A 23,189-nucleotide genomic window follows, 5' to 3' on the forward strand; every position below is an offset into this window, starting at 1 on the left:
ATCGGGTCAGACAACGGCCCTGCGTTTGTTGCCCAGGTAAGTCAGGGACTGGCCAAAATCCTGGGGCTTGATTGGAAATTACATTGTGCTTATAGGCCCCAAAGCTCAGGACAGGTAGAAAGAATGAATAGAACTTTAAAAGCGGTCATGACTAAATTATCCTTAGAGACTGGCATAACAGACTGGACAGTCCTCCTTCCCTTTGCTTTGTTTCGGGTACGCAATACCCCTGGCTCCCTCAAGCTAACTCCTTTTGAAATTCTTTATGGGACTCACCCCCCACTCATTACCATCCAGCACCTCCCTTCCCCAGAATCTTACTCCTCTCAATCTCTGTACACCAGATTAAAAGCCCTTGAGACTTGTGCAAAGGGAAGTGTGGAACCGGTTGGCTGAGGCATACAAGCCTGGAGACCTGCAAGTACCTCATCAGTTCCAGGTCGGAGACTCGGTGTACATTCGGCGCCACCGTGCGGCCAACTTGGAACCGAGGTGGAAAGGACCATACATAGTGCTGCTCACAACACCGACTGCAGTGAAGGTCGATGGCATCGCCGCCTGGATCCACGCTTCACATGTCAAGCCCGCACCACCACCAGACCCAGCGTGGAAAGTGGAGAAAATGGATAACCCCCTCAAGCTCCGCATTCACCGTGTTCCTGCTCCTGTTGGCGCACCTCCCGCCGATAAGTAGTCCTAACCCTCATGCCCCCCAACGACTAACATGGCAGGTCCTCTCCCAGACTGGAGATGTAATATGGAGCACCACCAAGGAGAACCCCCTTTGGGCCTGGTGGCCGTCCTTAACCCCAGACATTTGCGCCTTAGTAGCTGGATTAGACAATTGGGATATCCCCACCGTGACCTCCGAGGAGGCCCGCAACCCTTGGGTACCCTCAGACAGGCCTTTTGGGGGAGCAGAATACCGCCTTGTCGAGGGGTATGACCCAGGCTGTAGCTACCCACGCTCCCGTGACACTTTAAGCCAGACTCCTTTCTATGTCTGCCCCCGGGATGGGAGGTCAAGGAACGAGGCAAGGAGGTGTGGAGAAATAGACCATTATTATTGTGCAGAATGGGGCTGTGAAACTACTGGAAATACTTATTGGCATCCCACCTCCTCGTCGGATCTGATAAAGGTACAGAAAAATCTTACGGCCACCAACTGTAACAATCAAGGGTGGTGCAATCCTCTAAACATCTCCTTCACGGAGAAAGGAAGGAAATCGCAGGAATGGATTAGAGGGAGAACTTGGGGAGTACGTTTCTATATGTCAGGTTATGACAATGGATTTACCTTCTCTATCAAGCTTAAGGTTGAAACCCCGACCGCCGTCCAGGTAGGGCCTAACCTAGTACTATCTGAACGACGGTCACCAACCGCCCATATCAGACCGCCCGTTCCCCGAGTCACAACAAATAGGCCCGATAATACAGCTCGGCTCAACCCAGTTACTGGCCTCCCCAGTCCCCGGACTGCGGGCTGCAGCCGCCGCCCACCGGGGCCTCCTGCTGCCTCGGTCCCCGGCCTAGCAAATACACCCGAGATAACGAGCACAGCGCAGAGACTCCTTAATCTGATACAGGGAGCTTTCAGCGTTCTCAATGCTTCCAACCCTAACCTGACTGAGTCTTGCTGGTTATGTCTAGTGTCAAGCCCTCCCTATTACGAGGGGATTGCTTTCTCAGGGACCTTTAACAATACCACCTCCCATGACTCCTGTAGCTGGGGGTCGAACAGTAAACTTACCCTTACAGAAGTCTCTGGGCATGGCACTTGCTTAGGTACAGTTCCTACAAACCGTAAGCATCTGTGTAATCGGACCATAGGAAGCCCCCAAACAACTACCAACTACTATCTGGTCCCCCCTGTAGGCGGATGGTGGGCCTGCAGTACAGGGCTGACCCCATGTGTTTCCTCATCGGTGTTCAACACCGCCAAAGACTACTGTGTCCTCGTACAGCTGGTGCCCAGAGTTATCTACCATGAAGCAGGCTCTTTCGAGGCTGAGTTCGACCTACGACCCCGTAGACAGAAGAGGGAACCGGTCTCGCTCACTTTAGCTGTCCTGCTAGGTCTGGGGGTAGCGGCCAGAGTAGGAACAGGGATGGCCACGCTCGTTCAGACTCCTCAGTATATCGAGGGGTTACGGGCAGCTGTAAATGAAGATCTAAGAGCAGTAGAGCAATCAATCACAAAATTGGAAGAGTCGCTGAACTCTTTATCCGAGGTGGTACTACAGAATAGGCGAGGCTTAGATCTCCTATTCCTCAAGGATGGTGGATTATGTGCTGCACTAAAAGAAGAATGTTGTTTTTACATAGATCACTCTGGTGTAATAAAAGATTCTATGTCCAAACTTAGAGAAAGACTAGAAACAAGACAACGAGATCGGGAAGCACATCAAGGGTGGTTTGAGAGTTGGTACAGCCGGTCCCCTTGGTTCACCACCCTCATATCCTCCCTGATGGGTCCCCTTATTATACTACTTTTAATTCTCACTTTTGGACCCTGCATCTTAAATCGCCTAGTCACCTTCATCAGGGAGAGAATAAGTGCTGTACAGGTACTAATGCTCAGGCAGCACTACCAGTCCCTCCATCAGGGAGACAGCCTCGGGGAAGAGTATGTAAAGACAGAAGTTCCATGATTAGAACTTACCAAAAAGCAAATGGGGGAATGAAAGGTAAAGAATTTTGTTTACTTTATCTTATCTGGGCAAATCCTGAACTTCTTAACTCCAGAGATTAAAAAGCAACAATAGAAAATGGAGCTTCAGGAAAAAAAGCAAACCCTAACTGAAAGAGTAAAGTTTTTTTTTTTACAGCTGTCCGTTTTATCTTAACTCTCCAAGGTCTTCCCCCTCCGCCAGTGATGGGAACAAGACCCTGAAACCTGTCACAGGAAACAGCCCCGAGCTAAGAGCAGACAGAGCAAATAGTGCTCTGACAGATAAGAAAAGCAGGACATGAGATTACCGGATGGGACTGTTGACTGAAAACTTAGGCCCTGTCATTAAACATGTTATTAACGAGCCCTGTTGGAATTTCCTGGCGGCTTTGTCCTCTCTTCCCCTTCACATGTGTAACCCCCGATGTATGGTTTTTGCCTATATATACTTGTAAGACTTTCTGCTCGGGGTTCGACTCCTCTGCTCCCGTGTGAGTTACGAGTTGAGCCCCAGCGCGCTGGAATAAAGCCTCTTGCTGTTTGCATCAAGTGACGCCTCCTGCGGATGATTGGGGTTGCCGTCGATCCGTGGGATAGAGTAAGGGTCTCCCTCCGGGGGTCTTACATCACCATTAGCCACTTCTCTGTTGCTTGGGTCTCAATATGAGCTGGGCCAAGTCTCTAGTATGTAGCTGGATCTCAATCTGAGCTGGGCTCTGTTACCTGGGTCCCGATCTGAGCTGGGCGTGGGAAGCGCGAAGCAGCCATGGGGGCAGGAGATGTCCCTCAGAAGGGGCGAGGATTCACGCCCCTGCAAGGCTGGGGGGGGAGGTGAGGGTCTGTGCCCCACCTCTGTTGATCCCCAAGTTCTCTCCTGATGGCCCCCCTGCGACTGTGCCTGTCTTAGGTTGTTCCTTCCTTGAGGAATCTTACCCGTCTCTGGCTAACCAGCCATCCTCCGGGGCCAAGCAGGGTGATGTGAGGTTCAGTTCTGTCTCCTTGGTAGCCTATGCCCCCGTGGCCTCCACGCCCAGCGCCTGCCTCAGGATCCCACCTAGGCCACCGGTGGGGCCCCAGCACTGATCACAGATCTTGGGAAACCCAGGTTTCTTCTCCAGGGAGGGCCCAGCTCACGCCATTGGGCCTGAGACAGATCCATGGTACCAGCCACCACGAGGCTTCAACCTCAGCATAAACAGAAAACTCAAGCAACAGCTATGGGCAATTGGATTGTGAGGAGAGGGTCCCTCTTAGCAAATAAGGCAAGAAAGGCCAATATAGGATGCTCAAGTGCCTTCCCAGCGAGGCTTTCCACACAGTGGAAGGGATTAAATCCTTTCATGTCCTTTTAAATTGCTGCCAAACATAAAAAAATTTTGATTTTTAAGTTTGTTTGGATAATTGTTCAATATGCTGTTGTAAAATATCAAAAATTATAATGACATTGTAGAATAATATCATGTAAGGATATTCTTTGCTCTAGGCCATGGCAATTCAATTTCAAACTGGCTGGCAATTTCTTTTTGTATAGACCAGGTCTAGTTACATTTTTTGCACCTCTCCCAGGAGCAAGTAGTGATAGTCCCCTACTTTAAAGGCCAAAACCTTTATAACATCTAAAAGTAAAATATAGTTATTAATTTTTATTTGATAAAGCTTTCCATGTGATTCCAAGTATCAATCGGTTAAATCTAAAATATTTCCTTTAAGAAGAGAGAATAAATTTCTTGTATTACTCTGGGCCCTTGGAGCTTTCCAAGAATCATCTCTGTTAAAGCCTTGAAATTTTAACATGGAAAAAATGATCAAATATATATATATATATCCATGATTTAAAGATTACAATACTTTTTATAATTATCTTAAGATATCAATTAGATTTTAAACTAGTTTTTGCATAGAAAAATTTGAATTAATCCTCTTTTTTAATTAGACCAATAATAAGCAACTTATTTTGAATTCCTAATTATTAGAGAAAACACAACATTTTATTTTCTCAAAAATAAGTTCTTATACTTTAGACACTTAATTACCACAACTATATAATTTCTCCCAATTTAATTTGCACTTTGAACTTTTAAAGCTGGCAAGTCAAATATATTTAGTATTTCCTAGATTAATAACACTTTACATTTTTAAGAAAAATACAAGACATAATCAATTAATAGATTCAATTCTGTCCTCTAGGTTTTTTATGAGGCAAAGTTAAACTTTACTTTTTATTTGCCAGTAGCTCTGTAAAACCCGGTTTGGTTTATTTGAATGTAAATTACCACATTTTTCAAAGATGGTTCCTGGCAGGAAACTAGATTACCTGTCTGCTGGGGGAAGGGCGTCCACCCCTTCCTCCATTAACAAAGGGCGTAGCCAGTTACCTGGGCTACTTGGATCTTTATAATTAATACATTATTTATCTATATTTCAACAATTTCTTTGAGATTCTAGAGTCAATTATAATTAAAGCATTTACTTTGGATAAATTCTATAACAGAGACAAATTTACTTATTTTCTTGAAGGCCTTAAAAGTTAATTTTTAACAAGGTTCATTAGCATTTTAAAAACTACTGTTGCTGGAATTAGCTTGAATTTCTTTCGAGAAGACCTTTTCGCCATTTTTCTTAGGAAAAAGAACCAGTTCTGGGTTTCTCATTTTCTATAGCTTTTGCAGAGAGATTCCAGCTGAAGACAATCTAAATGTCCGAAATCGGACCATGCGCGCATTCTGTCTTATAGCTAGGTTCTCTCCCCACGAGCACAGAAATTCCAGACACATTTCTAAATTTTTAAGACTTTTTCATGGCGGGAAAGGAAACTTTAAATTAGCATACTGGGAGAGTGGGCTTCCATATTGGATCTCCACGTGTCTCCCTTCCCCCACATCCTGCTTACTTCGGGGGAAGTTTCAGCAACAGATCTGGCCAAATTTCTTTTCATGCCTAAAAGATAGACAGATCTTAAATTTTTTCTTTCTTTTTCGCTTTCCAAAGTAATAACTAGCGCCCAATTTGGCCAAGATTTGCATTTCCCTGCGAGTTCTTTTATAATTTTTAAAAGAAACCTTAAGTAATCTCATTGCGGGAGAGCGGATAGCCCTGCCCTCTCCTGCCACCTTTGAATTTCTCCAAACCAGAGGCGGTTTTAGCAGTGGAGTTTCATTTCTTATTACAGATTTTAAATTCCAAATACCAATTAAGATTTTAATTTGAACAAGAAGCCACATTATTTTATAATCTAATTCTTCCCCATTAGCCTGGCTGAAAAAGACGTTCCCACCCTACTTACAGATCTCGACTCTGCAGCTAGTCCGTGGGCTTTGCGTGCGGTGAATTTTCCTCACCTTTTTCCGGTGAATTTCCCTCACCTTTTTCTGGTGAATTTCCATACCTTTTCTCGGTGTAATTTTTTTCCTTCCTTCGCTCTTAGGCGAAAAATACCTTTTCCTCCAGAAGTCCCGCGTTGAAGGCGCCAGATGTGGGAACCCCTTTCACGTCCCTCGTGGTTCAGGGCCCACTCGGGGTCCGGTTTCTGGAGAAGGCCGCACACAAATGAAGAGAGAGACTAGAAAAGAGTTAATTTGGAAATATTGGGGGGCCAGGCGGGAGCCCACCTCTAGTGGGAGGACTACCCTTTGCTTTTGCCTTGCCATCCCTTTTATTAAGGTTTGGGATACACTCATTTCCTGTAGGCAGGAAATTCCAATAATAGCCAATCAGCAAGAATTTACATAAGAGTAACAGGTGGAGGCTGCTTCAACTACCAATATCTCAACTAAACAATGAGTGATCAAAACAATTAAGGTTGTTGACCAGCCTTCCCAGTTTCCTGTCCACATCTATTAGTGGTAGAATGATTGGTCTCCAGCACTCCTGGTTCATAGGTGGACGCTCAAACACTGAGCAATGCAGTTCGGGCAAACTGCATTTTTTGATGGTTGCCTGCTGACAGCTTGAGCCTCAGTCCACTCTTGTCCCTTTTGCCTCCCACTTGAACAACCTGATAAGAAAGCCTGGGTGGTGTCTCCTGTACAGCAGGCAGGTGATTCAAACCACAGAATCCCTGACTGTGCAGAACTCTTGCCCAGGACCCATCTTCGAAGCCCCACATGACCACACCAGGCTCCATTTCTGGCTCTGAAGCCAGGTCTCAGCTGCTTGAGAGGCCAGCCCAGCCCTCCTTTGAGACCTCTATGTGAGTCCTAAGGCTTTTCCTGCTCTCTTGGTGTGGGTGTGAGGGGTGTGACACACCAGCATCACTTCATCCACACCTCTGCAGGTGACCATAACACTTGAACTTGCTGCCAGGAACAGCACATCCCAACATACCAGTTGTGAGGGTCTGTCTTCTGTTTCTCAGACTTGCTCACCTGTGGCTGCTGGGTGTTGGGCAGATGGTGCTGGGAGCTGTGCTGCCCCATGTGGCATTGCTGAGCCTGTTGCGCCTCATTTCTATGTACCAGAGTGGGCAGTTTCATGCATTTCTAGGCAGATGGCAGGCAGAGTATGGTATTGGGCTCACTTTAAAGTGATTCTGGAATCATTTGCTCTGGCTCTGCCACTTAAATAAATGTGTGACCAAATATAGCAGGCTAATTTTTAAGTTGATGATATTGTATGCCCATGAATGATGTTATAACTATCTAGATGGCCCTTGGCAGAAAATAGGTTCCCAGCCCTGCTCGATCTAGCTATACAATAGTGGAATATGCTAATTAGCCAGGACGCCGTAACGTCACGACTGGGCTCTGGACACAGATCCACAGCTTTGCGGAGACTCTCTACCAGGACACCCAGAGGCCATGTGGCTGGCCTGCAAGGTGGCCGAACCCAGTGCCCTTTTAAGATGTGAAACCGAGAGGAGGTGCGGGAGGAAATCCAGAGAATGGGATGTGGGGGTTCAAGACTCACTTACTTTGAGCTTTGTCCTTCTTTGCCTTGGTCCTTTTCTTTCAGGCCTGGAGCGCAAGCACTGCAAGAGAGAGGGATGGGTGAAGGGTGAATGTGGAAGAAAGGTGATTCGGGTGAGGGTGGAGACCTAGTAGCTGCAAGAGGCCCGGCTGAGGGGCTGCCTGAGGTGTGGCTCCTGGGCAAGCACTTTGGCTTTGGCGAATCGGCTAGCCTGGAGGTGGGCGGCCCAAGGGGCGCAGAGTGGCGCTGGGGCGGGGTGTACCGGAAGGGGCTCAGGCCGGGGCAGGGGGCCTTGCCTGCGGAGAGCAAGGTTCTACAGTGGTCCCAAGACGCGGGTCGTCCTTGTGGGGAACAAGGTGGAAGGACACCTGGGTGCAGGTTGGGGCGGCGCCACCTCCGTGGAGGGGCACCATACTGCTTGGTACCCAACTGCTGCGGTTCGGAGAAGCTCCTGGCACTAACTGGGCCTCGCCCCAGTGGCCTGCGCACTTAACAGCCAGCAACTCCTGCTCCCACCTTGGCTCAAAAGCACGCCCGTGCCCGCCCTGCCCCATGGCAGCACATGCCTGTGCCATGAGTGTGGAGCCTACCACCTGCTCTGGAGAAGGGAGGGCAGTAAAGAATGGGGGTTGGGGGGCGGGAGAGAGGAAAGAATGGGAGGCATCTGCGATGAAGAGGTGCTTGAGAATGAGGCTCGGAAGCCTGATGGGGAGGTTTGCTCTGTTTGCGCCTTGGCTGCCCCTTAGGAAGGGCAGAGAGCACGGCTGTGAGGGCTCCCTGCACGCTGAGTCAAGTTCAGCAGCCAACTGGAATTGGCCTCAGTTTCCTGGTCTGTAAAATGGATTAAGCGTGTCCCAGTGCCTTCGCTGACCTTTGAGGGCCAATTGAGATACTATATAAAGAAAATGAGGGAAGAAATGAGAACGAAAAGGAAGGGCAAGCAACACGAAAGAAAGATTAGAAGGAACTTGTAAACCTATTGTCACTTAAATAGGGAATATAGTCAATAGTGTTGTAATGACGGTATGATGCCAGGTCAGTACTGGAAATATCAGGGAACACTTTGTAAAGTATATGATTGTCTACCACTATTCTGTAACTAATATAAAACCTGAAACTAATACAAAATAATATTGAATGTAAAGAAATGAAAATACGAGTGAAATTTTTATAAATTTCACAGTTTAAATAAAGGCTGTAAAGGAAGGGAGAGAATACAAATAGTGTTTTTCATTTTACCACTTTATTGTCTTTTCAATACATGAAAAAGACAGTTGTCTTTATATGATGCTTTTATACTTTTCTAAGTCATTATCTCATTTGATGAATGAGTTCAGGGCAACTTATTTCCCCCAATATTCAAAGAAAGGAAATCTTGGTATCTGGCCTCAATGATTCAATTGTCAAGCCCTTATTGTAAAACAGGGTTAGGGGAATTTTCTGTGAAGGGTCATATCTATACTAATAAAAGCCTTGGGGGTGATCAGGCCAGCAGGGGAGGGCAGTTGGGGGCAATAAGGCTGGCAGGGGAGGCGTTAGGCATCAATCAGGTGGGCAGGGGAGTAGTTAGGGGGCAATCAGGCTGGCAGGCAGAAGTGGTTAGGGAAAATCAAACAGGTAGGCAGGCGAGCAGTTAGGAGCCAGCAGTGCCGATTGTGAGAGGGATTGGGCCTAAACTAGCAATCAGACATCCCCCGTGGGGTCCCAGATTGGAGAGGGTGCAGGCTGGGCCGAGGGACACCTCCCACCCCCGTACACGAATTTTGTGCACTGGGCCACTTCTAGTAAAAATAATTAGCATTCAACCGGGAGCTTGTCTTACTCCTTACTCTCCCTGCACCTAAGACGAGAGATTTTCCTATTTTGTCATTGCTCTACTGAATAGATCATTGTTTTTTCTGGCATCACAAGTGGTGAGTGGGAACCTTTCTCTGTTCCCTACACATAGACATCAGTGGGTATGATGTGTTTCTGGGAGCAGCATTTAGGGGAATTAAGCTGTGGGCAGGTCCTATGCCTGGGATAGACTGTCCTGCTGCTGGAACTCACATGAGAGCTCAGAAATGAGACCGGTTGGGAGAAGAGCCCCTAGAGTAGCATCAAGTTTTTGGAGAAAATCACTTCTGTACGTTTTACGTCTTCAAATTGAAAAAATATTTTAACCTATTAGGATAACATTGGCAAGGAAACTTATATAAGATTCAAGTGTACAATTTTATAATACATCATCCTATTTAATAAAAGAGTAATATGCAAATTGACCATACCTCCGCTACACCCACCAGCCAATCAGGAGCGAGTATGCAAATTAAACCAACCAAGATGACTGCGGCCATGGAGCTGCAGCAATCAGGAGGCTTGGGTTTCCCCGGCAATGGAGGAAGCCAAGCTTCCCTGCCGCCCTTGCTGGCCCAGGCCTACACTCAAAGCTACAAAGTTTCAATTATAGAAGATAAATAAATCCCAAGAAAAATGGCAGCAGCCACAGAGCTGGAGAGAGCAGGAGGCTTGACTTGCCCCCGGTGATGGAGTAAGCCAAGCTTCCCTGCTGCCCTGGCCAGCCCAGGACTACACTGAAGGCTACAAAGTTTCAATTATAGACGATAAATAAATCCCAACAAAAATGGCAGCAGCCACAGAGCTGGAGAGAGCAGGAGGCTTGAGTTTCCCCCGGCAATGGAGAAAGCCAAGTTCCTGCAGCCCTGGTCTGCCTTGGCCTCCGCTACAAAGTTTCAATTATAGAAGATAAATAAATCCCAACAAAAATTGCTGCAGCCACAGAGTGAGCAGGAGGCTTGGCTCCGCTCCAGGCTACAAAGTTTCAATTATAGAAGATAAATAAACCCCAAATACTAGGGCCTCCGCTTGGGTCACCGGGGGGCATGGCTGGCCTGCAAACCACCACAGGCCCCTCACCCAGGCTGCCCCACACCCCAAGGGAACCCCCACCCTGATCCGGGACACACTTCAGGGCAAACCAGCTGGCCCCCACCCGTGCACCAGGCCTCTATCCTACCTAATAAAAGAGTAATATGCAAATTGACCATCATTCCAACACACAAGATGGCTGCCCCCATGTGGACACAAGATGGCTCCAACAAGATGGCCAGCAGGGCAGTTGGGAGGGACCAGGCCTGCAAGGGAGGGCAGTTGGGAGCGATCAAGCCTGCAGGGGAGGGCAGTTAGGGGTGCCAGGCCTGCAGAGGAGGGAAGTTCGGTGCGACTGGGCCTGCAGGGAAGGACAGTTGGGGTGGACCCAGGCCTGCAGGGGAGGGCAGTTGGGGGGACCAGGCCTGCAGGGGAGGGCAGTTAGGGGTGACCAGGCCTGCAGGGGAGGGCAGTTAGAGCCAAACAGGCTGGCAGGGGAGCAGTTAGGCATCAATCAGGCTGTCAGGGGAGTGGTTAGGGGGTGATCAGGCTGGCAGGCAGAAGTGCTTAGGGGCAATCAGGAAGGCAGGCAGGCAAGCAGGCAAGCAGTTGGGAGCCAACGGTCCTGGATTGTGAGAGGGATGTCCGACTGCCCCAGATAGGATCGGGCCTAAATGGGCAGTCGGACATCCCTTGAGGGGTCCCAGATTGGAGAGGGTGCAGGCTGGGCTGAGGGACACACACCCCTGTGCACAAATTTTGTGCACTGGGCCTCTAGTGTGTATATGTTATTGTGTGGTCTAAAGTCTCCATACATCACCATTTAATCCTTCCCTTTCCCCTCTTCTACCTCCTGACACTCACTTTTCCCTCTGGTACCCCATGCAGTTGTCTGAGTCTAAGAGTTTGTTTGTATTGCAACCCTCCGCCCCAACAGCTGTCAGTCTGTTCTCTGTATCATTGAGTCTCTGTAGACTTTGTTAGTTTCTCTTCTTTACATTCCAAGTATGAATGAAATGTGATATTTGTGTTTCTCTTACTGATTTTCTTCACTTACCATAATGCTCTCCAGGTCCATTCATGCTGTCATGGAGGGTAGGATTTCCTTCATTTTTACGGCTGAGTTTAATTGAGTTGGACCAAGGCTTTTTATCCACTCACCTACTGATGGACACTTGTGCGTCCTTCAAATCTGGCCTATTGTAAATAATGCTACATGAACGCAGGGGTGCATGTTTTCTTTTGCTTTAGTGTTTTGAATTTTTGGGGGATATATTTTCAGAAGTTAAATGGCTGGGTCATTGCCGGGCTAACCTGCAGACCCTGAACTACGGATGAATGGATTGCTCTGACACAAAGTTTGCTGTGAAAGGGAGGCCTAAGGTACTGCCTGGCTAAAGGAACCCAGGCAGCCTGGATTGTCTGCCTCGTTAGGCTTTTATTGTAACAGCAGTTTAAGATAAAGTTTATCTTTCAGATATGATAAGTAAGGTAAGTAATTTTGGGAGGAAACTTGTGTTTGTAATATCCTTTAACCAAGGACACCCAAAGATTAAGTATAAGGATTCCAGTAAACACCTGGTGTCTGCATATGCACAGAATTGTTTGGAAAGGTCAAGGAATAATTAGCGGCACTGCTTTCGGCACACCCCTAGGTCAGAATTTCAATAAACAAGGCAGGCATCCTTCTGCACACTTCCCTTTTTTCAGAATGTTCTCTTTACAAACTTTCCAACCAAGTCTTGGGTGCTCCCCAACATCTTCCCCTTTTTTGTTTTCCTGAATGTACTGGTAGAAGACAGAGGGAGGCAATGAACTTTCTGCTTTGGAATATCAGAGTCTGTGAATTGCATTTACTGTTCCAGTTCCAATTTTATAGGCTATGAGAAAAACAAAAAGGAATGGTTAGGTATCTGGAATGTGTAGTGTGTGAGTACGCTGCAATAATTGCTCAGCCTATGCCATTACCCTTATCATCATTCCCCAGATTATTCTGGCAGCCATCTGGGTCTGGGGAAGGCATATTGTTCGGGGCTGCAGAGTCCCCAGGCCAAAACTCCTCATTTCTGGAAGAGGATAGGTCTTGTGCCATGCCATGGCAGGGTTTAATCTGGTGAGCTGGAATCCACAGTGGCCCTGTGGGGCTAAAAATACATGCATATCCTCTCTTCCTTGTTAATAATTCATTGGGTCCCATCTAGTTATTAGTGTCTACATCTCGCCACAAGACTTGTGGTTGCTGAGATGGGGTTATTCAGTTCCATATTTTCCCACCTTTTTTTTACAAGAATGAATACCCTTCAGCCTACCATGGGCACATTCAATGGTGGCCTAATCTTGTGGATTGTAAGGGATTCCTGTAGAATGCTGGTTGGACAAAGGTCTGCAAAAGGCCGTGAAGCCAAGGCTGCTATAAGCAGGCCCATTATCAATTTTTCTTGGTTAATATAGCTACAATTGGAACAGGTCTTATTGAATTCATGCATTTTAATAATTTATAGAACTTTGGCTTCCTGAGTAGAAAAACAGGAAAGAGCTTTTCCCTTTTACCAGACTAGAAAAGGACTATCCAAAATAAGGTTTATTCTCTAACTTCATTTGTCCTTGGGTGTGGTCAGCAAATGACACTAATTGGATTTCTACATCTCCCTGAGTACATTGATATAAGGTATTTACCTTCTGGTTCCAGGGGTGGGCAAACTTTTTGACTCGAGGGCCACAATTGGTTCTTAAACTGGACTGGAGGGCCGGAACAAAAGCATGGATGGAGTGTTTGTGTGAACTAATATAAATTCAAAGTAAAGGAGTGGAGGGGAGAGCAAGAGAACCGGATAGAACAGCCGGATCCGGCCCGTGGGCCGTAGTTTGCCCACGGCTGGATACCCTCTGGTTAGGGAGGTAAAATGGAAATAATTTTCTCTTAAGTGTCCTTGGTTTAGGGAAGATGGGATTTACTAGATGGCTCCAAATTGCTGTTTTACCATCTCAGTTTCCCTATTCCCCTGGTCCTGGCTTACTGGCCTGTGTCATTTGTACAATTTCTTTTCAACATTTCTCATCACAAAATCCCACAACTTCCACAAACTTTCTACCACTTTCACAAATCTTTCTTCAGACACCTTATAACTCAAAACAATCAGCTTTACATTCCACTTTCTTTTTCCTTCAAAATGCATCTCCATGCTTCATGCCTTCCGTTACACCAAAGCCATACTTTCTTTCCAATTAGGTAAAATTCTTAACCCTTAAATATCTTAATATTTAGGTAGTATATAATTAACATTCCTCAGATGAGCAACACATTCACATTTTAATAGCTGCTTCAAATAAAATACAAGACTTATTCATTAACAGATTTAAATCCAGCCTGTAGATTCTCCATATGAGGCAAATTCAGATTATATTTCAGTATCCTATTATTACAAAATACCTAGATATTTAATAATTTTTACTATTTAATCCAGCAAACTCCAAAGTGTTAAGTTACCAAAGATGTTGGAAAACTATTTAGGCATATATAATTACCCCTGATAAAGCTTTATCATATACCCTTCATTTTAGTTATATTTATTTTGCCTTAACTACTTTTGAGATTTTAAAGCCAATTATTATTACCCAAGGCATTTTCTTGGCAAATTTTGTAATAGGGGTAACTCACTGGCTTTTAGTGGCTATAATGTTTGTTTGTTTGTTTTTGTTTTTGCAAAAATGGGAGTGGCCCCTTACTGCTATTTCTGCAACCTTCCGGAAGGCACTTCTACAGGTCTAATCCTCCTAGGAGAAAGACTTGAGGGGTTTAAATAATTATTTCCCATATTTTTTCTTTTTGAGTACTCTAACAACACAAAATCTTACCTATAAGAAGAGATATTGTCCTGGCCAGTTTGGCTCAGTGGATACAGCGTCAGCCTGTGAACCGAAGAGTCCCAGGTCGATTGTGGTCAAGGGCACATGCCTGGGTTGTGGGCTTGGTCTAATGTGCAAGAGGCAGCCAATGAATGGTTCCCTCTTGTCATTGATGCTTCTATCTCTCTCTTCCTCGTTTTTCCTCTCTGAAATAAATAAAAAGGTATTAAAAAACAAAAAAAGAAGAGATGTTAAAAACAGAAAAAATCCTACAGTAAATAAATGGGTACTCATAAAAGAGTGGACTGGGACATTAGCCTTAGAATCTTATCTCACACTGACCCATCACAGCAAATGAGTTATGAGTGGTACAAAGCCCAAACAGCAGAGAGAGAGGATTCCCTGTGTTCATGAAACAGCAAAGTAAAGTCCCCAAAGATAAGAAAGCAAAGAACATCAGTAACCAAGTTACATTACAGACAGACAAGAACTTTCACTAGATGATGACTGTCACTGGATAATGGCTGATGACTTGTGAGGGAGAGCAGGAAGGGTCCCCAAGATAAGAATTCTTGGCAACTGCTGGGAAGTTCCTGCAATCCCTGCCACGTGTTCAGCGTACCACAGGTAGGTGGGGCCTCTAGCAATATGCCCCATCCTTAAACAAATTAAACCAAACAACAAAGACAAAAAACAACAATCAATAGAGACACTCTATGGACAATATTTACAGGCGCCCATAACACACAGACAAGACTTAATGAATCAGAGTCCTTTTCATGGACCTTTCCGATGTGTTACAGTGCCCGGGACTTACAGCCAGAATGCAGCCCAGAGGGCTCCCAATTGGGGTCGCCAGTAAAGACCACAAACAGCCTGTTCTTCACAGATCTCCATCATATTCTGCTCTCAAAATTAAATATTGACTGTAGTCCAGAGTTCTTTTGGCCAAAATCTGCCCATCCCACGGCATCTTATGGTAATTTTCAGACAAGGCATGAAGGAGTCCTTTTGTAAATGGACTGTTAGCCCCATTTTCTCTCATACTTTCCCTTATTTCTTTAAAGGTATTAAAAGAGCGTTGTTCATGTATCCAGTTACCTTGCATCTTGCATAAATGGGCAAGCCAAAAGCTCTCCTTCTAACAGAGCTTGCCTGACACATGATTCCATAACTGAGGATTTAGTTGATGAGCCTTCCCACACTGGAGGCAAAGGATCGGGGGCCTTCGGTATTACCGGCTTTACAGGCTCTACTGCAGGAGGAGGGAATGGTGATAAATCCTCCTGGTGTTCTGTAGGCTTTTGATCCTCAATATGAAGTGGGCATAGTGCAGCTCGATCAAGAGCCCACATAATTAAAGATGACAAAGGCACTTGTTTTCCCTGGGAATGATTTCCCTTTAAATTCCTACCTTCTTTTTCCGGTCAAACTCTTGGGGACATTTTCCATATTAGCCTTTTATTATACAGGATACTACCTTTACTTTATTGTGTGTTCTTGCCTCCTTTGTCAAATATTCCGTGACCATAAAGGCATGGGTTTATATCTAGGCTCTCTGTTCCGTTCGTTCCACTGATTTATATGCTGTTTTTAGGCCAGGACCATGCTGTTTTGATTACTATGGCCTTTGAGTACAGTTGGATATTAGGTAGTGTGATTCATCCACATTTGTTCTTCTTTCTCAAGATTGCTGTTGCTATTCAGGGTGCTTTGTGGTCTATGTAAAATTTTTGAATATTTCTAGTTATGTGAGATTGATCATGGGTATCTTGATACGAATTGCATTGAAGCTATAGATTGTTTTGGGTACTAGGAACATTTTAATTATATTAATTTTTCCTCCCCATAAACACCATATATACCTCCATGTGTAGTTTACATTCCAATTACACTTCACCTTTAATTTCATTTTGTATTGGTTTCAGGTGAAACTAATTTCAACATGAAAATACTGCAGATCTCAATAAAAGCCCTTGTACATGCCAAGTCTTAAATTGTTCCATAAGGTCCAGACCCTGATTATAGTGTCACAATTCTGCCAGGAAGACTTCTTTTGAGTGTGATCTTATGATTTCAATATACATGTTTATGTGTCTTAAAAAGCAGTATGAAGTAACCCTCAGTCTCATTAGTGGAGAACTTTTGTAGAGGGCTAAGTTGCCCTGTCTTGCTCATGCCTGAGCTCTGACTTTAATGTCTTATTTCCATGAAATGAGAGAGGCAAAAGAAGGTCAAACTGAGTTACTGACAAATAATATAAAAACAAATGATCATACTCCTCCACAAGAATATTTCCATTCATTCAGATGCATCTGACTACTTCTAATAATCTGGAGTACTTCAGGACAATATGGCCAAGTACATTTTGTTCTAACTTGAATTTTCACATACCGCCTGGCCTCTCCTGTTTGGTGATGAGAATAGAAGAGAAAGCTACCAGGCCTTTATTGTATTCACAGTCACTAAAACTTTATACAGACATGACAGTATGTTTCATGGACGGCTGCATCAAATGGTGGTTATAATGGAGATGAGTTTTCTCACAAGGAATTGATGGGCTTAAAATAGAAGTATTTTAATGTATTAGTATAGAAGTTGTTTAAGGTGTTCTTCACCCTGACCTTAGAGATCAATGAAGACTTGAAGTGATCATAGTAAAATCATATCTATATATTCCATGTGTTCTTAAGGATGTGAATGTGGCAAATTAATAATAGTCTTACAAGCAAGTCATAGACTGAATGTTGGGGACCACGTGTTCTATGTGAACTTCCTATAAATTATGTATAGGTCCCCAGTGTTGTCTGTCTCACCCATTCCCCTATATGTATATGTGGGATGTTTTAGGATTCTATGGCCTTTGAGGATATTAATGTGGAGTTCACCATGGAGGAGTGGTCTTTCCTGGATCCAACCCAGAAGAAACTCTACACAGATGTGATGCTGGAAACCTTCTGGAACCTGGCATCAGTAGGTATGTATCACAAATTTTTTTAAAATATATTTTTATTGATTTTAGAGAGGAAGGAGAGGGAGAGAATGAGAGAAAAATCAATAGTGAGAGAGAATTACTGATTGGGTACCTCCTGCGCCCCTCATACTGGGGTGCTAGCCTGCAAACTGATCCTATTGGAAATTGACCTGTGACCTCCTGGTTCATAGGTTGATGGTCAACCAGAGCAACTCTGGCCTGCAACAACTTGTTACTTACTTAGGTAATTAGAAAACTAGTGTTGCTTGCTCATTAATACTGTTTCAAAAACTGAAATATGGAAAGGGAGTACATTGGTAATTAAACCAGGAATGATCACAACTTACTGTGTACTTAAAATCTAACTATTTTTTATATTCTTTAACAGTTTATAATGCTTTTTCTAGCATGTATTTTAGAAGAACGATGTGACGACCATGACAGTGAAGATCAGTATGAAAACTATGGGAGGAATCTTAGGTGAGTCGCATTGACATGACAAAGCATTAAGAGCATCTTTCTGTTTTATTAAAATAGGTTTTTATATATTTTATTTATTTATATATTTAATATTTTAAAAATTTATTTCAGGGAGGTAGGAAGAGGGAGGAGAAAGAAAGATTAATGATGAGAGAGAATTATTGATGGCTGCCTCCTGCATGCCCCACATTCGGAATCATATCCAAAACCTGGGAATGTGCCCTGACCAGAAATTGAACTATGACCACCTAGTTCAGAGGTCAGTGCTCAACCACTGAGCCTCGCTGGTGGTGCAAAAATATGTATTTATTGATTTTAGTATGTGGTTTTGAGAATGAGAGATAAAATATCAATAGACTGCCTCCTGCATGCCCTGTACTGGGTTTAATAAGTCTGCAGTCTGGCCTTGTTCCCTTTCAGGGAATTGAACCGGTAAGCCCATGGTGCCTGGGTCCATCCTGAACCACTAAGTCTTATGGGCCAGGTTTACAAAAGAATATTCAAAACAGATAATACAATTCTATCAGCTGAGTTTTAAATGTATTGATTTTTAGAATAATCTCATCAAAATGTTTTTTTCTGAAATATGACCTAGATGTTTAGTGTATAAAAAATAATTACACTTGGAAATAATATACAGAAGTACCATTAGTGAAGGTAAGTGTTTCATAGTAACTTTTCTTCAGCCTATATTAACACTTTTAAGATATCCACTTTCAAAAAAGGGAAATTTCAGAAACACCACCCTTGCTTTGAAAATGGTAAAAATGTCATTGTCATGCTATTAATAAATATTAAATCTTTCACAGAGTATTAATAATATGCTTCTGATTTTTACAGCAGTCATATGGTAGAGAAACTCCATACAAGGAAGGATGGTAGTCACTGCAGAGAAAACTTAAGCCAGATTCCATATAATAATGAAAAGAAGGAAATTCCTGAAATAATACAACTTAAATCCAGGTTGTGTAGGCAACTCTTCATACGTTATTTATCCTTGAATAACCTCCTAAGCTCTCATATTGGACCCAAACTATACCTGTGTCAGGAATATGAAGAAAACCCTTATAAATGTAAGGAATCTGAGAAAACTTTCAAGCCTCACCAACATATTCAAAGCCATGAAGGCAGACCCACTGGGAAAACTTTCCACTATTCAAGTTCCCTTAGAAATAATGAAAGAATACATATTGCTGGGAAATCATATGATTGTACACAATGTAGGAGAGGCTTTAGTCATCTCATTTACTTTAAACTTCACAAAAACACTCATAGCAGAGAGAAACCATATCAAAGTGGGCAACGTGGCAAAGCTTCCAGTTCTCCCAAGTACTCTGGAGAAAATGAAAGTACACTTACTTTAGAAAAGCCCTATCAATGTAAGGAATCTGGAAAAGCTTTCCGTTGCACTTCTCTTAGAAATCATGAAAGAACACACACTGGTGAGAAACCTTATGAATGTGGGAACGTCTTCAGTTGCCTGAGCTCTCTTGGAAAACATAAAAGAAGTCATGTGGGAAAGAAGCCTCATGAATGTAAGGAATGTGGTAAAATATTCCATTGTCACTATTCCATTATAAATCATCAAAGAGTACATACCAGGGGAAAACCAAATGAATGTAAGCTTTGTGGTAAAGTTTTCTCTTATTCAACTTCCTTGCTAAATCATAAAAGAACTCATAGCAAGGAAAAATCCTATGATTGTAAGCAATGTGGGAAAGCCTTCAATTGTCCAAAGTATTATCGAGAGCATCAACGGACACAATGTGGAGAAAACCCCAATGCATGTAATCAATGTGGGAAAGCCTTCAGTTGTCCAAAGTATTATCAAGAGCATCAACGGACACAATGTGGAGAAAAGCCCTATGAATGTAAGCAATGTGGGAAAGCCTTCCATTATAGCACCTCTCTTAGAAAACATAAACGATGTCATGACGGGAAGAAGCCTCATGAATGTAAGGAATGTGGGAAAACATTCCATTATCCCTATTCCCTTAGAAATCATGAAAGAACTCATAATCGGGAAAAACTCTATGAATGTAAGCATTGTGGTAAAGGTTTCTATTATGAATCTTCTCTCCAAAATCATGAAAGAACTCATACTGGGGAAAAACCCTATAAATGTAAGGATTGTGGTAAAGGTTTCTCTTACTCAACTTCCCTTCAATATCATGAAAGAATGCACACTGGGGAAAAACCCTATCAATGTAAGGAATGTGGGAAAGCCTTCATTTCTCCCAGCTCTCTTGGAAAACATAATAGAAGTCATCACAGAAAGAAGCCTCATGAATGTAAGGAATGTGGTAAAATATTCTATGATCCATATTACCTCCGATTTCATGAAAGTATTCATACTGGGGTAAAACGTTATGAATGTAAGCATTGTGGTAAAGCTTTCTCTTATCCATCTTCCCTCCGATATCATGAAAGGAGTCATCATAAGGGGAAACCCTATGAATGTAAGCAATGTGGCAAAACTTTCTCTAACTTCCCTCCAAAGTCATGAAAATACTCATACTAGGGGGAAAACCCTTTGAATGTCAGCAATGTGGTAATACTTTTAGTTTTTCCAAATCTCCTAGAAATCATGACAATATTTATACTGCAGAGAAACTATGAATGTAAGCAAAATGGGGAAACTTTCAGATATTCCCAATATCTTATAAACCATGAAAAAAATTCATACTGTGGGGAAACCCTATGCATGTAAGCAATGTGGGAAAGCTTTGAGACATTCCAAATACCTTAGAAATCATGAAATAGTTCATAGAGTGGGGAAACTCTATGAATGTAAACAATGTGGGAAAGCTTTCAGATGTTCTACGTATTTTAGAAATCATGAAAGAATGAATACTGGGGAGAAATCATATGAATGTAAGCAATGTGGGAAAGCCTTCCATTATAGCAGCTCTCTTCAAAAACATAAAAGAAATTATGACGGAAAGAAGCCTCATGAATGTAAGGAATGTGGTAAAGTTTATGCCTCTTTCCTTAGAATTCATGAAAAAAAATGCATACTGGGGAGAAATCCTATGAATGTAAGTAATGTGGTAAATTTTTCAGTACTCCCAGTTCTATTGAAACACACAAAAGAAATTATGACGGAAAGAAGCTTCACGAATGTAAGGAATGTGGTAAAACATCCCTTTATTCCTCTTTCCTTAGAATTCATGAAAGAATGCATACTGGGGGGAAACCCTATGAATATAACCATTGTGGTAAAGCTTTCTCTTATCCAAGTAACCTCCAATGTCATGAAAGAACTCATAATAAGGAAAAACCCTATGAATGTAAGCAATGTGGGAAAGCCTTTATTCATCCCAGTTTACTTGAAATTCATCTAAACACTCATAAGGGAGAGAAATCATCATGAATGAAAGGACTCACCCTGAAAATAAGCCCTATCATGTAAAGATTGTAGAAAAGCCTTTGACCATCCTAATTCTTTTTTTTTTTTTTAATATCCTAACCTGCAGATATTTTTCCATTGAGAAAGTGGAAGTCAGAAAGGTAGAGAGGAGCAATATTGATGTGAGAGAAACACATCAATTGGTTGCCTCCTATAAATGCCCAGACATGAAAGCACACACAGTGGAGAAAAGCTCTATGAATGTGGTAAAGCTCTCAGATTCTCCAAGTCTCTTAGAAAGCATAGAAGAACACATACCAGGGAAAAACCTTATGAATGTAAGCAATGTGGAAAAACCTTCAGTTTTGTCACACATCTTAGAAGACATAAAATAAGTCATGATGAAAACAAGCCTCATGAATAAGGAATGAGTTAAACCTCTTTACCATCCCTTTTCTCTTAGATACTATGAAATGTATACTGGAGAGTCATCCCCAATCCTTTGAAATGCACAAAAATTCTCATAGTGGAGAGAAACAACATCAATCAAAGGAATGTGGTAAAGCCTTCAGTTTCCCAACTAGTTTTTACAGACATGTGAAAACAAAATGTATTGATAAAATGTTAATATAAAGAATAGGGAAGAGCCTTCATTTATCTCTCAGCTGTACCATTCATGTATGATAATCCATATTGGGGATGGACCCTAGAAAGGTAAGAGTGTTACAAAGCATTCATTTCTTCCAGTTTATTGTAAAGCATGAAAGAACTCACTGAAGAGAAGCCCTGACATGTAAAGACTGTAGAAAAGCCTTTGGCCATCCTAGTTCTTTACAAAATCATGAAGGGACTCACACCCAACAATAAGTGTATGAACATAAGGAATGTGAGAGAGCCTTTCTTGGATGTGTGAGAATGCACCTGGAGAAATAGTGTATACATATAGAGAAAGAGGGAAACCCTTCAGCTGTCCCTTTTCCTTGGAAAGGTCATGAAAAAAACTCAAAGTGGAGAAATTTATTGAATGTAAAAATGTAGGAAAACCTTCATGTTGCCTCATATTTGTACAATATGTGAGAATGAACACTGTATAATTGACAATGAAAACAAACTTTAAAGTTTTAAATACTTTCAAAGTAGCTTGAAATTTTCACTTAAAAGAAATCCTATTAGTGTAACTAATAAGTACATGTAAGACTGTTGCAAATAAAATCATATACTTCCCAAAACTCACACCATTAAAGAAGATCTATAAACTTTTGACATGTTTGTTCATTATCAGTGCTCATTCTTTGTTAGTTTTTTTTTTTTTTTTTAGTTGCTTTTTGGAAGTGAGGAAATTGAGAGAGAGAGTATTAGAGAGAAATATTCATGTGAGAACCATATGGGTTGTCTTCCCATGTGCCTGACCAGGCATCAACCCAGCTACCCAGTAATGTGCCCTGACAGGTTTTGAATGAATAGGCCCTACACACATATGTATTCTTTTTTAATTTTTCAATTGCACTTGATATTCACTATTATTTTAGTTAACAAGTATTTGCCATATATTTGTACTTTTGCACAGTTCATTGTAGAGTCCCATGAATTATTTTCATGTTTGGTTTTTGTGTTGCTTTTGGCTGGGAACTGTGCTATGAGTTCACATTAAGAAGAGAGTATTTTCATTTGTTTTTCTCACTCTTTGCCCTACCAGCCAAGAATATCCTCAAAACTGCCAGCCACTGCTTTACTTCCCTTTGTGTCACATGTAGGCTTTAAAATTGTTCACAATTCAACATTAAAGATGTAGCATAGGATGGCTTTTCCTAACACCAGTGCATCTCAGAGAAAAAATATTTCATTGTTACGCAAGAGACTCGGTGCATGGATTTGTGCACTACTAGGGTCCCTCGGCCTGGCCTGCAGGGATCGGGCCAAAACCAGCTCTCTGACATCCCCCAAGAGGTCCCCGATTGTGAGAGGGCGGTTCTCAGTTGAGGCACCTCAGAATCAGGCTCCCTCCTCTCTGGTTCCAGGTGCATCACCCAAGAACTGCAGCTGCCAAGTCACCTCAGCTCGGCAGCTCCTGCGTTGAACATCCGCCCCCTGGTAGT

General features: G+C 43.0%; 1 protein-coding gene across 1 annotated transcript in view; it reads left to right on the forward strand.

The window, feature by feature from the left end:
* Nucleotides 1–2,108: 2,108 nt before the first annotated feature.
* Nucleotides 2,109–23,189, forward strand: part of LOC308251741 (uncharacterized protein) — a gene marked incomplete at both ends in the record, with an annotated part of 33,153 nt that continues 12,072 nt past the window's right edge. The window contains 3 exons of the mRNA XM_080675453.1: nt 2,109–2,234; nt 17,141–17,267; nt 17,672–17,744. Of these exons, the coding sequence (XP_080531579.1) occupies nt 2,109–2,234; nt 17,141–17,267; nt 17,672–17,744 (326 nt within the window). The remainder of the gene's footprint in view (nt 2,235–17,140; nt 17,268–17,671; nt 17,745–23,189) is intronic.

This window comes from Plecotus auritus, assembly GCF_963455305.1.
Source record: "Plecotus auritus genome assembly, chromosome: 6".
Classification (NCBI taxonomy): Eukaryota; Metazoa; Chordata; class Mammalia; order Chiroptera; family Vespertilionidae; genus Plecotus; species Plecotus auritus.